The 13,657-nt window shown below is 48.8% G+C and overlaps 1 protein-coding gene across 1 annotated transcript in view; it reads left to right on the forward strand.

Annotated features, from left to right (window-relative positions):
• The first annotated feature begins 12,670 nt into the window (after positions 1-12,670).
• The window catches only part of PDE6D (phosphodiesterase 6D), a 122,050-nt gene continuing 121,063 nt past the window's right edge, over positions 12,671-13,657 (forward strand). Inside the window, exon 1 of the mRNA XM_038744398.1 lies at positions 12,671-12,761. Within this exon, the coding sequence (XP_038600326.1) occupies positions 12,709-12,761 (53 nt within the window). The 5' untranslated portion in view covers positions 12,671-12,708. The remainder of the gene's footprint in view (positions 12,762-13,657) is intronic.

Here is a 13,657-nt window from a genome sequence, read left to right on the forward strand (position 1 = left end):
AGAAGTGAAGTGACTTGCCCAAAGTCACTCAGCGGACAAGTGGCAGAGCTGGGATAAGAAGCCACTAGGCCAGGCTGCTTAGCGCTTACTATGTGCCAAGCACTGTTGTAAGCGCTGAGGGAGATACAAGGTGATCAGGTTGTCGCGATACAAGAGAAGCAGCTTGGCCCAGCGGAAAGAGCCCGGACTTGGGAGTCGGAGGCCTGATCCCGGCTCCATCGCCTCTCTGCTGTGTGACTTTGGGCAAGTCACTTCACTTCTCTGTGCCTCAGTTCCCTCATCTGTAAAATGGGGATTGAGACTGTGAGCCCCACGTGGGACAACCTGATTACCTTGTATTTACTCCAGCGCTTGGAACAGTGCTTGGCACGTATTAAGTGCTTAACAAATACAATCATCATTATTGTTATTATTTATTACGTGCCAGTCACTGTATTAAGCGCTGGGGTGGATGCTGGCATATTATTATTATTATTATTGTTTATTATGTGCCAGTCACTGTACTAAGCGCTGGGGTGGATGCTAGCAAATCGGGTTGGACACAGTCCCTGTCCCACGTGGGGCTCACAGTCTCAATCCCCCATTTTACAGATGAGGTCACTGAGGCCCAGAGAAATGACGTGACTCGCTCCAGATCCCGCAACAGACAAGGGGTGGGGCCGGAATTAGAACCCATGACCTTCTGAATCCCAGGCCCGTGCTCTAGCCACTCATTCATTCATTCATTCAATCGTATTTATTGAGCGCTTACTGTGTGCTGAGCACTGGACTAAGCGCTTGGGAAGTCCAAGTTGGCGACATATAGAGACGGTCCCTACCCAACAGCGGGCTCATAGTCTAGGAGTCACACTCCATCATGCTGCTTCTCCCAAGCCATGCTGACAGTGCCTGGCACAGGGTAACTGCTTAGCAAATTCCACAATTATAATTCTGATTATTATAATAATATAACAGAGTCGGTAGTCACACTCCCTGCCCACGACAAGTTTACCATCTAGAGAGAAGTAGGAGAGGGGAGGCCCGGGGCTGACAGAGAAGAGGGAAAAGGATGAAGAAAAGAAAAGAATCAATCAATCAATCGTATTTATTGAGCGCTTACTGTGTGCAGAGCACTGTACTAAGCGCTTGGGAAGTACAAGTTGGCAACATATAGAGACAGTCCCTACCCAACAGTGGGCTCACAGTCTAGAAGGGGGAGACGAAGAACAAAACCAAACATACTAACAAAATAAAATAAATAGAATAGATATGTACAAGTAAAATAGAGTAATAAATATGTACAAACATATGTACATATATACAGGTGCTGTGGGGAAGGGAAGGAGGTAAGATGGGGGGGATGGAGAGGGGGACGAGGGGGAGAGGAAGGAGGGGGCTCAGTCTGGGAAGCAGCGTGGCTCAGTGGAAAGAGCCAGGGCTTTGGAGTCAGAGGTCATGGGTTCAAATCCCGGCTCCGCCAACTGTCAGCTGTGTGACTTTGGGCAAGTCACTTCACTTCTCTGGGCCTCAGTTACCTCATCTGGAAAATGGGGATTAAGACTGTGAGCTCCCCGTGGGACAACCTGATCACCTTGTAACCTCCCCAGCGCTTAGAACAGTGCTTTGCACATAGTAAGTGCTTACCAAATACCATCAGTATTATTATTATTATTATAAAAGACGCCTGAATGGAGGATTGATGAGAGACCATAGGTGGTTTGGCCTAGAACTGGAAACTGGACTGGAATTTAGGATCTGCAGCTACAACCGAAGGGTTTTTCTCTCATCATCATCATCATCAATCGTATTTATTGAGCGCTTACTGTGTGCAGAGCACTGTACTAAGTGCTTAGGAAGTACAAATTGGCAACATATACAGACAGTCCCTACCCAACAGTGGGCTCACAGTCTAAAAGGGGGAGACAGAGAACGAAACCAAACATACTAACAAAATAAAATAGAATAGAATAGAATAGACTGCTGGTGACAGAGAGATTCAGTGTCTTGTGCAAACATTGGTCTTAATTCGCTGCCAAATTAATAAACACCTTCTTCTCCATTGTGTCAGGCTTAAATAGCAGAAACATTCCAAATATGCTATTCACCAATAAACAGCAATAGGGGACTCACTTAATAATAATAATAATAATAACGGTATTTGTTAAGCGCTTACTATGTGCTAAGCACTGTTCTAAGTGCTGGGGTAATAATAATAATAATGGCATTTATTAAGCACTTACTATGTGCAAAGCATTGTTCTAAGCACTGGGGAGGTTACAGGTGATCAGGTTGTCCCACGTGGGGCTCACACTCTTAATCCCCATTTTACAGATGAGGTAACTGAGGCACAGAGCAGTGAAGTGAGGGTCACACAGCAGACAAGTGGCGGAGTCAGGATTAGAACCCACGACCTCTGACTCCCAAGACCAGGCTCTTGCCGCTAAGCCACGCTTTATGGTCAGGTACAAACCCCCCAGTAAACAAATGCATTGGCAGACATGATTTTCACTACTTTCCCAAGTTCTGCACCTTAGTTACCGCATTGACTTCTAGACTGTGAGCCCGCTGTTGGGTAGGGGCCGTCTCTATATGTTGCCAGCTTGTACTTCCCAAGCGGTTAGTACAGTGCTCTGCACACAGTAAGCGCTCAATAAATATGATTAGAATGTGCTTTCCGGGCTACTCTGACATGTTTATTAACCTACAGTGTTTTCATTTGCCTAACAGTGTTGACTAAGCTCAGTGTTTTAACATGTCTGTATTAACTTTTGGATAAGCATGTGTTACTGAAGCACTCAGTACAGTGCTGTGCACACAGCAAGTGCTCAATCAACACAATTAATTGAATGAATGAATGAATGAAGCGAGCACAGTTAAATCCTCTGCCACTTGCTTGTTCTGGGACTTGGTCAAATCTTTTTGCCTGAGTTTCCTCACCTGTAAAATGGGGATTAGCTCCCTATTAATCAATCAATTGTATTTATTGAGCACTTACTGTGTGCAGAGCACTGTACTAAGCACTTGGGAAGTACAAGTTGGCAACATATAGAGACGGTCCCTACCCAACAGTGGGCTCACAGTCTAGAAGGGGGAGACAGAGAACAAAACAAAACATATTAGCAAAATAAAATAAATAGAATAGGTATGTACAAGTAAAATAAATAGAGTAATAAATACGTACAAACATATATACATATATACAGGTGCTGTGGGGAAGGGAAGGAGGTAAGGTGGGGGGGAGGGGGAGAGTAATGATGGTATTTATTAAGTGCTTACTATGTGCAAAGCACTGTTCTAAGCGCTGGGGGGGGGATACAAGGTGGTCAGGTTGTCCCACGTGGGGCTCACAGTCTTAATCCCCATTTTACAGATGAGGTCACTGAGGCACAGAGAAATTAAGCGACTTGCCCAAAGTCACACAGCTGACGAGTGGCAGAACGGGGATTAGAACCCATGACCTCTGACACCCAAGCCCGGGCTCTTTCCACTGAGTCATGCGCCTCACGTGGGAAACGGGCTGTGTCCGACCTGATTCTCTTGCATCTATACCAGTGCTTAGTACAGTGCTTGGCACATAGTAATAATAATAATAATATTTGTTAAGCACTTACTATGTGCAAAGTACCGTTCTAAGTGCTGGGGGGCTACAAGGTGATCATGTTGTCCCACGGGGGGCTCACAGTCTTATTCTCCATTTTACAGATGAGGGAATGGAGGCACAGAGAAGTTAAGTGACTTGCCCATGCACTTAACAAATACCACAGTTATTATTCTTACAATTATTAGGAAGAAATGACTTGCCTCACGTCCCAGAAAGAGTGGTGAAGCTGGAAACTCTGACTCCTAGTCCCGGGCTGTAACACATCAGCAGCTCATGCAAGTTTGCCTAACAGATAATAATAATGATTACTATTACTATGATATTCATTAAGCGCTTACTCTGTGCCAAGCACAGTACTGAACACTGGGGTAGATACGGTATAATCGGCATCGTCACAGTCTCTGTCCCACATGGGGATTACAGTCTAAGTAGGGGGGAATAGAATTTAATCCCCATTTTACATTTGAGGAAACAAACCAATAAATGTGTGTAATGTTGGGAAGTGTGTTTTACCACATGCATCGGACGTGGCACAACCTTTATTTTGAATGTTTATATGTGTAACTTTACCTTTGCTTTTCGGCATTCCACAAGAGTTAGCTCCTTCAATTGTATCATCTTGAGGGTGGGCAGATTCCTAATAACAATAATGATAATAATAAAATTTATTGTGTTGTGTGCCAAACGCTGTACCAAGTAGACGCAACGATAGATGCAAGGTCATCTGGTCCCACAAGGGTCTCACAGTCTAAGTAGGTGGGAGACCCGGCACCGAATCCCTATTTTGCAGATGAGGGCAATGAGGCACAGAGAAGTTAGATGACTTGCCCAAGGTCACACAGCAGGTAATAATGATAATAATTAGGGTATTTGTTAAGCGTTTACTATAATAATAATAATGTTGGCCTTTGTTAAGCGCTTACTATGTGCAAAGCACTGTTCTAAGCGCTGGGAGGGTACAAAGTGATCAGGTTGTCCCACGTGGGGCTCACAGTCTTAATCCCCATTTTACCGATGAGGTAACTGAGGCTCAGAGAAGTCAAGTGACTTACCCAAGGTCACACAGCAGACATGTGGCAGAGCCGGGATTCGAACCCATGACCTCTGACCCCAAAGCCCGGGCTCTTTCCACTGAGCCATGCTGCTATAATAATGATAATAATTAGGGTATTTGTTAAGCGCTTACTATGTGCCAAGCACTGTTCTAAGCACTGGGGTAGATACAAAGTAATCAGGGTGTCCCACGTGGGGCTCACAGCCTTCATCCCCATTTTACCGATGAGGTAACTGAGACACAGAGAAGTGAAGTGACTTGCCCAAAGTCACTCAGCTGATAAGTGGCGGAGGCGGGATTAGAACCCACAACCTCTTACTCCCAAGCCCAGGCTCTTTCCACTGAGCCACGCTGCTTTCTCTAAGTCTTCTACTGGTTGTACTACCCACACAGTTAAAAATCCCCATACACAATGGCTCTCTGGTGGGCTTGGAGCCCGGGCCTGGGAGCCAGAAGGTCATGGGTTCCAATCCTGGCTCCGCCACTTGTCTGCTGTGTGACCTTGGGCAAGTCACTTCACTTCTCTGTGCCTTAGTTGAAGCAGCGTGGTTTAGTGGAAAGAGCGCGGGCTTGGGAGTCAGAGGTGTGACCTTGGGCAAACAACTTAACTTCTCCGTGCTTCAGTTACTTCATCTGTAAAATGGGGATTAAAAGTGTGATCCCTATGTGGGACATTCTCATTACCCTGTATATACCCCAGCGTTTAGAACAGTGCTTGGCATATAGTGCTTAATTGATGCCTGTTTCTTTGTTTTCATGTCTGTCTCCCTCCTTCTAGACTGTGAGCCCACTGTTGGGTAGGGACTGTCTCTATATGTTGCCAGCTTGTACTTCCCAAGCGCTTAGTACAGTGCTCTGCACACAGTAAGCGCTGAATAAATACAATTGATTGATTGATTGATTGTGAGCCCATTGTTGAGTAGGGATGGTCTCTCTTTGTTGTTCAATTGTACTTCCCAAGTGCTAAGTACACTGCTCTGCACATAGTAAGTGCTCAATAAATATGATTGAATGAATTAATGAAAAAATATCATAATTATTATTATTATTCCCTCACCTGTAAAATGAGGATGAAGATTTTGTACCCCGTGTGGGACAGGGACTGTGTCCAACCTGATTATCTAATATCTGCCTCAGCACTTACTTAGTACGGTGCCTGGCACTAGAAGCAGCGTGGCTCAGTGGAAAGAGCCCGGGCTTTGGAGTCAGAGGTCAAGTGTTCAAATCCCGGCTCTGCCAATTGTCAGCTGTGTGACTTCGGGCAAGTCACTTCACTTCTCTGGGCCTCAGTTCCCTCATCTGGAAAATGGGGATTAAGACTGTGAGCCCCTCGTGGGACAACCTGATCACCTTGTAACTTCCCCAGCGCTTAGAACAGTGCTTTGCACGTAGTAAGCGCTTAATAAATGCCATTATTATTATTATTATTATTATTATTAAGTGTTCAAATCCCGGCTCTACCAATTGTCAGCTGTGTGACTTTGGGCAAGTCACTTCACTTCTCTGGGCCTCAGTTCCTCATCTGTAAAATGGGGATTAAGACTGTGAGCCCCCCGTGGGACAACCTGATCACCTTGTAACTTCCCCAGCGCTTAGAACAGTACTTTGCACGTAGTAAGCGCTTAATAAATGCCATTGTTATTAGTAGTAGTATTAGTAAGTGCTTAACGAATGCCATTATGATCATCCTCGTTATTATTGGAAATGATTTAGGACACCTTTCTAGCCTTCTCATCTAGATTTAAGCCTGTGTTCCTAAAAAGGGCTGATCAGTCAGCTGGATTTGTGCCATTCATTTATTCATTCAATCATATTTATTGAGCGTTTACTGTGTGCTGAGCCTTTGGAAAGTACAATTCGGCAACAGAGTCAATCCCTCCCCAACAACGGGCTCACGGTCTCGAAGGGGGAGACGGACAACAAAATAAAACAAGTAGACAGGCATCAATACCATCAAAATAGATAAGTAGAATTATAGATATAAACACATCATTAATAAAATAGAATAAATATATAACATATATTATATATGTAGTCATATAATATATAAATACATAGATGCATATACATATATGTATGCACATAGCATAGTATACATGTACATATGTAAATCATCATCATCATCATCAATCGTATTTATTGAGCGCTTACTATGTGCAGAGCACTGTACTAAGCGCTTGGGAAGTACAAATTGGCAACATATATATATGTTAATAAATGCCATCATTATCATTATATAGTATACATAGTAAAGACATGTAGTCTCTGCCATTTCCAATGTTTAGCGGGGGAATCAACAAGTTTTCTTAGAGCGCTAATCATTCATTCATTCAATCATATTTATTGAGCGCTTACTGCGTGCAGAGCACTGTACTAAGCGCTTGGAAAGTCCAATTCAGCAACAGATAGAGACAGTCCCTACCCAACAATGGGCTCACAGTCTACAAGGGGAGACGGACAACAAAACAAAAATACTTATCGTATATATATTATATATAATAAATATAAATGAATAAATTGAAAAATAAATAATAAGGGAAGCAGCGTGGCTCAGTGGAAGGAGCCCGGGCTTGGGAGTCAGAGGTCATGGGTTCTATTCCCAGGTCCGCCACTTGTCTGCTGTGTGACTTTAGGCAAGTCTCCTCACTTCTCTGTGCCTCAGTTACCTCATCTGTAAAATGGGGATTCAGACTGTGAGCCCCACGTGGGACAACCCGATCACCTCGTATCTACCCCGGTGCTTAGAACAGTGCTTGGCACATAGTAAGCGCTTAACAAATTCCATAATTATTCATTCATTCATTCAATCGTATTTATTGAGCGCTTACTGTGTGCAGAGCACTGTACTAAGCGCTTGGGAAGCACATGTACAAATATACACAAGTGCTGAGGGGAGGGGAGGGGGGTAGAGCAGATGGAGGGAGGGGGGCGATGGGGAGGAGGAGCAGAGGATAAGGGGGGGCTTAGATTGGGAAGGCCTACTGGAGGAGGTGACCTCTCATGATGGGGGAAGAACCTCCTCAATGGCTTTTCGGCCATTAAATGATCCCTTTGTGGAGGCCGCCTCCTTGCCTTCGACTTCTGCTTTGGGTAGAGGAGGTGGGCATTCCCCGTTCTTGAGGGTCTGTGCTTACTTCTACATATTTACTATTCTATTTATTTTATTCTGTTAATATGTTTTGTTTTGTTGTCCGTCTCCCCCGTCTAGACTGTGAGCCCACTGTCGGGTAGGGACCGTCTCTATCTGTTGCCAACTTGGACTTCCCAAGCGCTCAATAAATACGATTGAATGAATGAATGAATGAATGGGCTTGATTGGTTTTTCCAGTGAAGGTGATGGGTCACCCTGAGCCATCCTCACTCCCTCAATATTGAGCGTTTACTGTGCGCAGAGCACTGTGCTAAGCGCTTGGGAAGTACAAGTTGGCAACATAACATGACGGGGCTCAGGCGGTAGGCCAAGGTCGAGGCAGGGGGTGGGAGGGAAAAGCGTGTCACACAGCGTGGCTTAGTGGCAAGAGCCTGGGCTGGGGAGCCGGAGGTTGTGGGTTCTAATCCTGGCTCTGCTACTTGCCGGCTGTGTGACTTTGGACAAGTCACTTCACTTCTCTGGGCCTCAATTACCTCATCCCCCTTCTAGCCTGTGAGCTCGCTGTTGGGTAGGGACCATCTCTATATGTTGCCAACTTGTACTTCCCAAGCGCTTAGTACAGTGCTCTGCACGCAGTAAGCGCTCAATAAATACGATTGAATGAATGAATGAATGGGAGCCCCACCAGAGACACGTAGCTTAGTGGAAAGAACCCGGGCTTGGGAGTCAGAGGTCATGGGTTCTAATCCCAGCTCTGCCGCTTGTCAGCTGTGTGACCTTGGGCAAATCACTTCACTGCTCTCTGCCTCAGTTACCCCATCTGGAAAATGGGGATGAAGAACGTGAGCCCCACGTGGGACACGTAGCCTAGTGGAAAACGCCTGGGCTGGGGAGTCAGAGGTCATGGGTTCTAATCGCGGCCCCGCCACTTGTCAGCTGTGTGACTTTGGGCAAGTCACATTGCTTCTCTGGGCCTCAGTGACCTCACCTGTAAAATGGGGATGAAGACTGTGAGCCCCACGTGGGACAAACTGATCACCTTGTATCTCCCCCAGCATTTAGAACAGTGCTTGGCACATTGTAAGCGCTTAACAAATACCATTATTATTATTGTAATATCTTCTTGGGGCTTCAGTTACCTCATCTGAGAAGCAGCGTGGGTCAGTGGGAAGAGCTCGGGCCTGGGAGTCAGAGGTTGTGGGTTCAAATCCCGACTCCGCCACTGGTCTGTTGTGTGACTTTAGGCAAGTCACTTCGCTTCTCTGGGCCTCAGTTCCCTCAGGTATAAAATGGGGATGAAGACTGGGAGCCCCACGACAACCTGATCACCTTATATCCTCCCCAGTGCTTAGAACAGTGCTTGGCACATAGTAAGCGCTTAACAAATATTATTATTATTATTTTTATTATTATTATTATTATTATTATTATATCTTCTTTGTGCTTCAGTTTTACCTTATCTGAGAAGCAGCGTGGCTCAGTGGAAAGAGCTCGGGCCTGGGAGCCAGAGGTCGTGGGTTCAAATCCCGACTCCGCCACTGGTCTGTTGTGCGACTTTAGGCAAGTCACTTCACTTCTCTGGGCCTCAGTTCCCTCAGGTGGGGATGAAGACTGGGAGCCCCCCGTGGGACAACCTGATCACCTTGTATCTCCTCCAGCGTTTAGAACAGTGCTTGGCACATAGTAAGCGCTTAATAAATGCCATCATTATTATTATTATAGTAAAGGCTTAACAAGTGCCATTATTATTATTGTTATTAGTGCTTTGCACATAGTAAGCGCTTAATAAATGCCATCATCATTATGAGAAGCAGCGTGGCTCAGTAGGAAAACTCACGGGCTTTGGAGTCAGAGGTCGTGGGTTCAAATCCCGGCTCCGCCAATTGTCAGCTGTGTGACTTTGGGCAAGTGACTTCACTTCTGTGGGCCTCAGTTACCTCATCTGTAAAATGGGGATGAGGACTGTGAGCCCCACGAGGGACAACCTGATCACCTTGTAACGTCTCCAGCGCTTAGAACAGTGATTTGCACGTAGTAAGCAATTAATAAATGCCATTATTATTATCATTATTATTATTAGGATGATGATTATTTGAGGTTTCTGGGTATCCAGGCGACGCCTGAGAAGAGAAGCCAGGACGGCCTCTTGCGGGGCGCATTGCATGCTGGGCCATGTAGTCTCTGCCGTTATCAACGCTTAGGGGACCAACGGCTTTTCCCAATTTGTACTTATAGCGCTTAATACAGTGCTCTGCACGTAGTAAGCGCTCGATAAATACGATTGAATGAATGGAAGAATGAATGAATGAACATGCAGTGAGGCCAACCTAAACTGACAGGAAAATGGACCTCAGTGCCTTCCTCTCTACAGGGGGAGGGAGGAGAAGGGGGGCCTCCTTGCGAACGATTGGCCGAGTCCGCTGTCCATCATCGCCGGAGGCGGGACATTAACGGGAGGGCGACTCCTCATTGGCTTCAAGGCTCTCCATCACCTCGCCCCCTCCTACCTCACCTCCCTTCTCTCCTTCTACTGCCCAGCCCGCACCCTCCGGTCCTCCACCACTAATCTCCTCACTGTACCTCGCTCTCGCCTGTCCCGCCATCGACCCCCGGCCCACGTCATCCCCCGGGCCTGGAATGCCCCCAATCCCTCTGCCCATCCGCCAAGCTAGCTCTCTTCCTCCCTTCAAGGCCCTGCTGAGAGCTCACCTCCTCCAGGAGGCCTTCCCAGACTGAGCCCCTTCTTTCCTCTCCCCCTCGTCCCCCTCTCCATCCCCCCGCCTTACCGCCTTCCCCTCCCCACAGCACCTGTATATATGTATATATGGTTGTACATATTTATTACTCTGTTTATTTATTTATTTATTTATTTTACTTGTACATTTCTATCCTACTTATTTTATTTTGTTGGTATGTTTGGTTCTGTTCTCTGTCTCCCCCTTTTAGACTGTGAGCCCACTATCGGGTAGGGACTGTCTCTATGTGATGCCAATTTGTACTTCCCAAGCGCTTAGTACAGTGCTCTGCACATAGTAAGCGCTCAATAAATACGATTGATTGATTGATTGATTGATTGATTGGTGGGCGCGCTGAGGCAGGCGGGCCCGTTGGAAGGGGGCGTGCCAAGCGGGGAGCGGCGCGCCCCGCCTCCTTGCGAGCGATTGGCCGAGTCCGCTGTCCATCATCGCCGGGGGCGGGACGTTAGTGGGAGGACGGTTCCTAATTGGTGGGCGCTCTGAGGCGGGCCCATTGGGCGGGGGCGGATCAAGAGAGGAACGGCGCGCCCCGCTTTCTTGCGAGCGATTGGCTGCTTCTGCTGTCCATCATCGCTGGGGGCGGGACGCTAGTGGGAGGGCGGCTCCTCATTGGTCGGCACGCCGAGGGGGCGGCCTCGTTCGAGGAGAGGCGCGCCTCCTTGCGAACGATTGGCCGAGTCCGCTGTCCGTCATCGCCGGGGGCGGGACATTAACGGGAGGACGGCTCCTCATTGGTGGGCACGCTGAGGTAGGCGGGCCCGTTGGGAGGGGCGGGTCAAGCGAGGAGCGGCGCGCCCCGCCTCCTTGCGAGCGATTGGCCGATTCCGCTGTCCATCATCTCCGGGGGGGCGGGATGCTAGTGGAAGGGCGGTTCCTAATTGGTGGGCGCTCTGAGGCGGGCTCATTGGGAGGGGGCGGATCAAGAGAGGAGGGGCGCGCCCCGCTTTCTTGCGAGCGATTGGCTGCTTCTGCTGTCCATCATCTCTGGGGGCGGGACGCTAGTGGGAGGGCGGCTCCTCATTGGTCGGCACGCCGAGGGGGCGGCCCCGTTCGAGGAGCGGCGCGCCCCGCCTCCTTGCGAACGATTGGCCGAGTCCGCTGTCCATCATCGCCGGGGGCGGGACGTTAGTGGGAAGACGGTTCCTAATTGGTGGGCGCGCTGAGGTAGGCGGGCCCGTTGGGAGGGGCGGGTCAAGCGAGGAGCGGCGCGCCCCGCCTCCTTGCGAGCGATTGGCTGCTTCTGCTGTCCATCATCTCCGTGGGCGGGACGTTAGTGGGACGCAGGCTCCTCATTGGTCGGCGTGCCGAAGGGGGCGGACCCGTTCGAGGAGCGGCGCACGCCTTCTCTGTTTTTTTTTTAAATTTTTTTTAATGGCATTTGTTAAGCGCTTACTATGTGCAAAGCACTATTCTAAGAGCTGGGGAGGATACAAGGTGATCCGGTTGTCCCACGTGGGGCTCACAGTCTTGACCCCCATTTTACAGATGAGGGAACTGAGGCACAGAGAAGTTAAATGAAACTTGCCCAAAGTCACACAGCTGACAACTGGCGGAGGCGGGATTTGAACCCGTGACCTTCCTCGTGAGCGATTGGCTGAGTCTGCTGAGGCAGGCGGGACCGATGGGAGGGGGTGGGTCAAGCGAGGAGGGCCGCGCCCCGCCTCCTTGCGAGCGATTGGACGATTCCGCCGTCCATCATTGCCGGGGGCCGGAGTTTGGCGGGGGGCGGCTCCTCAGTGGTGGGCGCTGAGGCAGACGGGCCCGTTGGGAGGGGGCGGGTCAAGCGAGGAGGGGCGCGCCCCTCCTCCTTGCGAGCGATTGGCCGACCCCGCCGTCCATCATCTCTGGGGGCGGAAAGGCGGCTCCTCATTGGTCGTCTCGATGAGGCGGGCGGTCCCGTTCGGGGGGGCGGCGCGCTCCTCCTCCTTGCTAGCGATCGGATAATTCCGCCGTCCATCATCGCCGGGGGCGGGAGCTTTGCGGGAGTGCGGCTCCTCATTGGTCGGCTCGCTGAGGCGGGCGGCCCCGCTGGAGGGGCGGTGCGCCCCTCCTCCTTGCGGGCGATTGGCCGAGCCCGCCGTCCATCATGGCCGGGGGGCGGGAGTTTGAGGGGAGGGCGGCCCCTCATTGGTGGTGCGGCTGAGGCGGGCGGCGCCGGGCTGGTCGTCGCGGCCGCCGCCGCGTCGGGACGGGTTGTGGGCGCTGGGGCTGCGGGGTGGTCGGCATCATGTCCGCCGAGGACGACGGACGGGCCGGACACATCCTCAGGGGATTCAAACTGTATCCTACGGGAGAAGGGACGGGACAAGGGGGGAACGGGACAGGACGGGGGCCGCCGCCGCCAATCTTCCTCCCTCCCAAGCCCTCCTCACAGCTCACCTCCTCCAGGAGGCCTTCCCACACTCACCCCCCTCCTTCCTCTCCCCCTCCTCATCCCCCCTCCTTCCCCTCCCCACAGCACCTGGATAGAGGATTGTACAGATTTATTACTCTGTTTTATTTGTACAGAGTCACTAGTCTATTCATTTTATTTCAATAGGTTATTTTACTTGTACAGATTTATTACTCTGTTTTATTTGTACAGAGTCACTAGTCTATTCATTTTATTTCAATAGGTTATTTTTCTTGCACATATTTATTCTATCAGCACCGGTATATAGCATTGTACAGATTTATCGCTCTATTTTATTTGTACACAGTTGCCATTCTAGTCACTTTATTCTATTCCTTCCTCTCCCCCTCCTCATCCCCCCTCCTTCCCCTCCCCACAGCACCTGGATATAGGATTGTACAGATTTATTACTCTGTTTCATTTGTACAGAGTCACTAGTCTATTCATTTTATTTCAATAGGTTATTTTTCTTGCACATATTTATTCTATCAGCACCGGTATATAGCATTGTGCAGATTTATCGCTTTATTTTATTTGTACACAGTTGCCATTCTAGTCACTTTATTCTATTCCTTCCTCTCCCCCTCCTCATCCCCCCGCCTTCCCCTCCCCATAGCACCTGGGTATAGGATTGTACAGATTTATTACTCTGTTTTATTTGTACAGAGTCACTAGTCTATTCATTTTATTTCAATAGGTTATTTTTCTTGTACATATTTATTCTATCAGCACCGGTATATAGTATTGTGCAGATTTATCACTCTATTTTATTTGTACATAGTTG

This window comes from Tachyglossus aculeatus, chromosome 1 (genome assembly GCF_015852505.1).
Source record: "Tachyglossus aculeatus isolate mTacAcu1 chromosome 1, mTacAcu1.pri, whole genome shotgun sequence".
NCBI classification, from domain to species: Eukaryota; Metazoa; Chordata; class Mammalia; order Monotremata; family Tachyglossidae; genus Tachyglossus; species Tachyglossus aculeatus.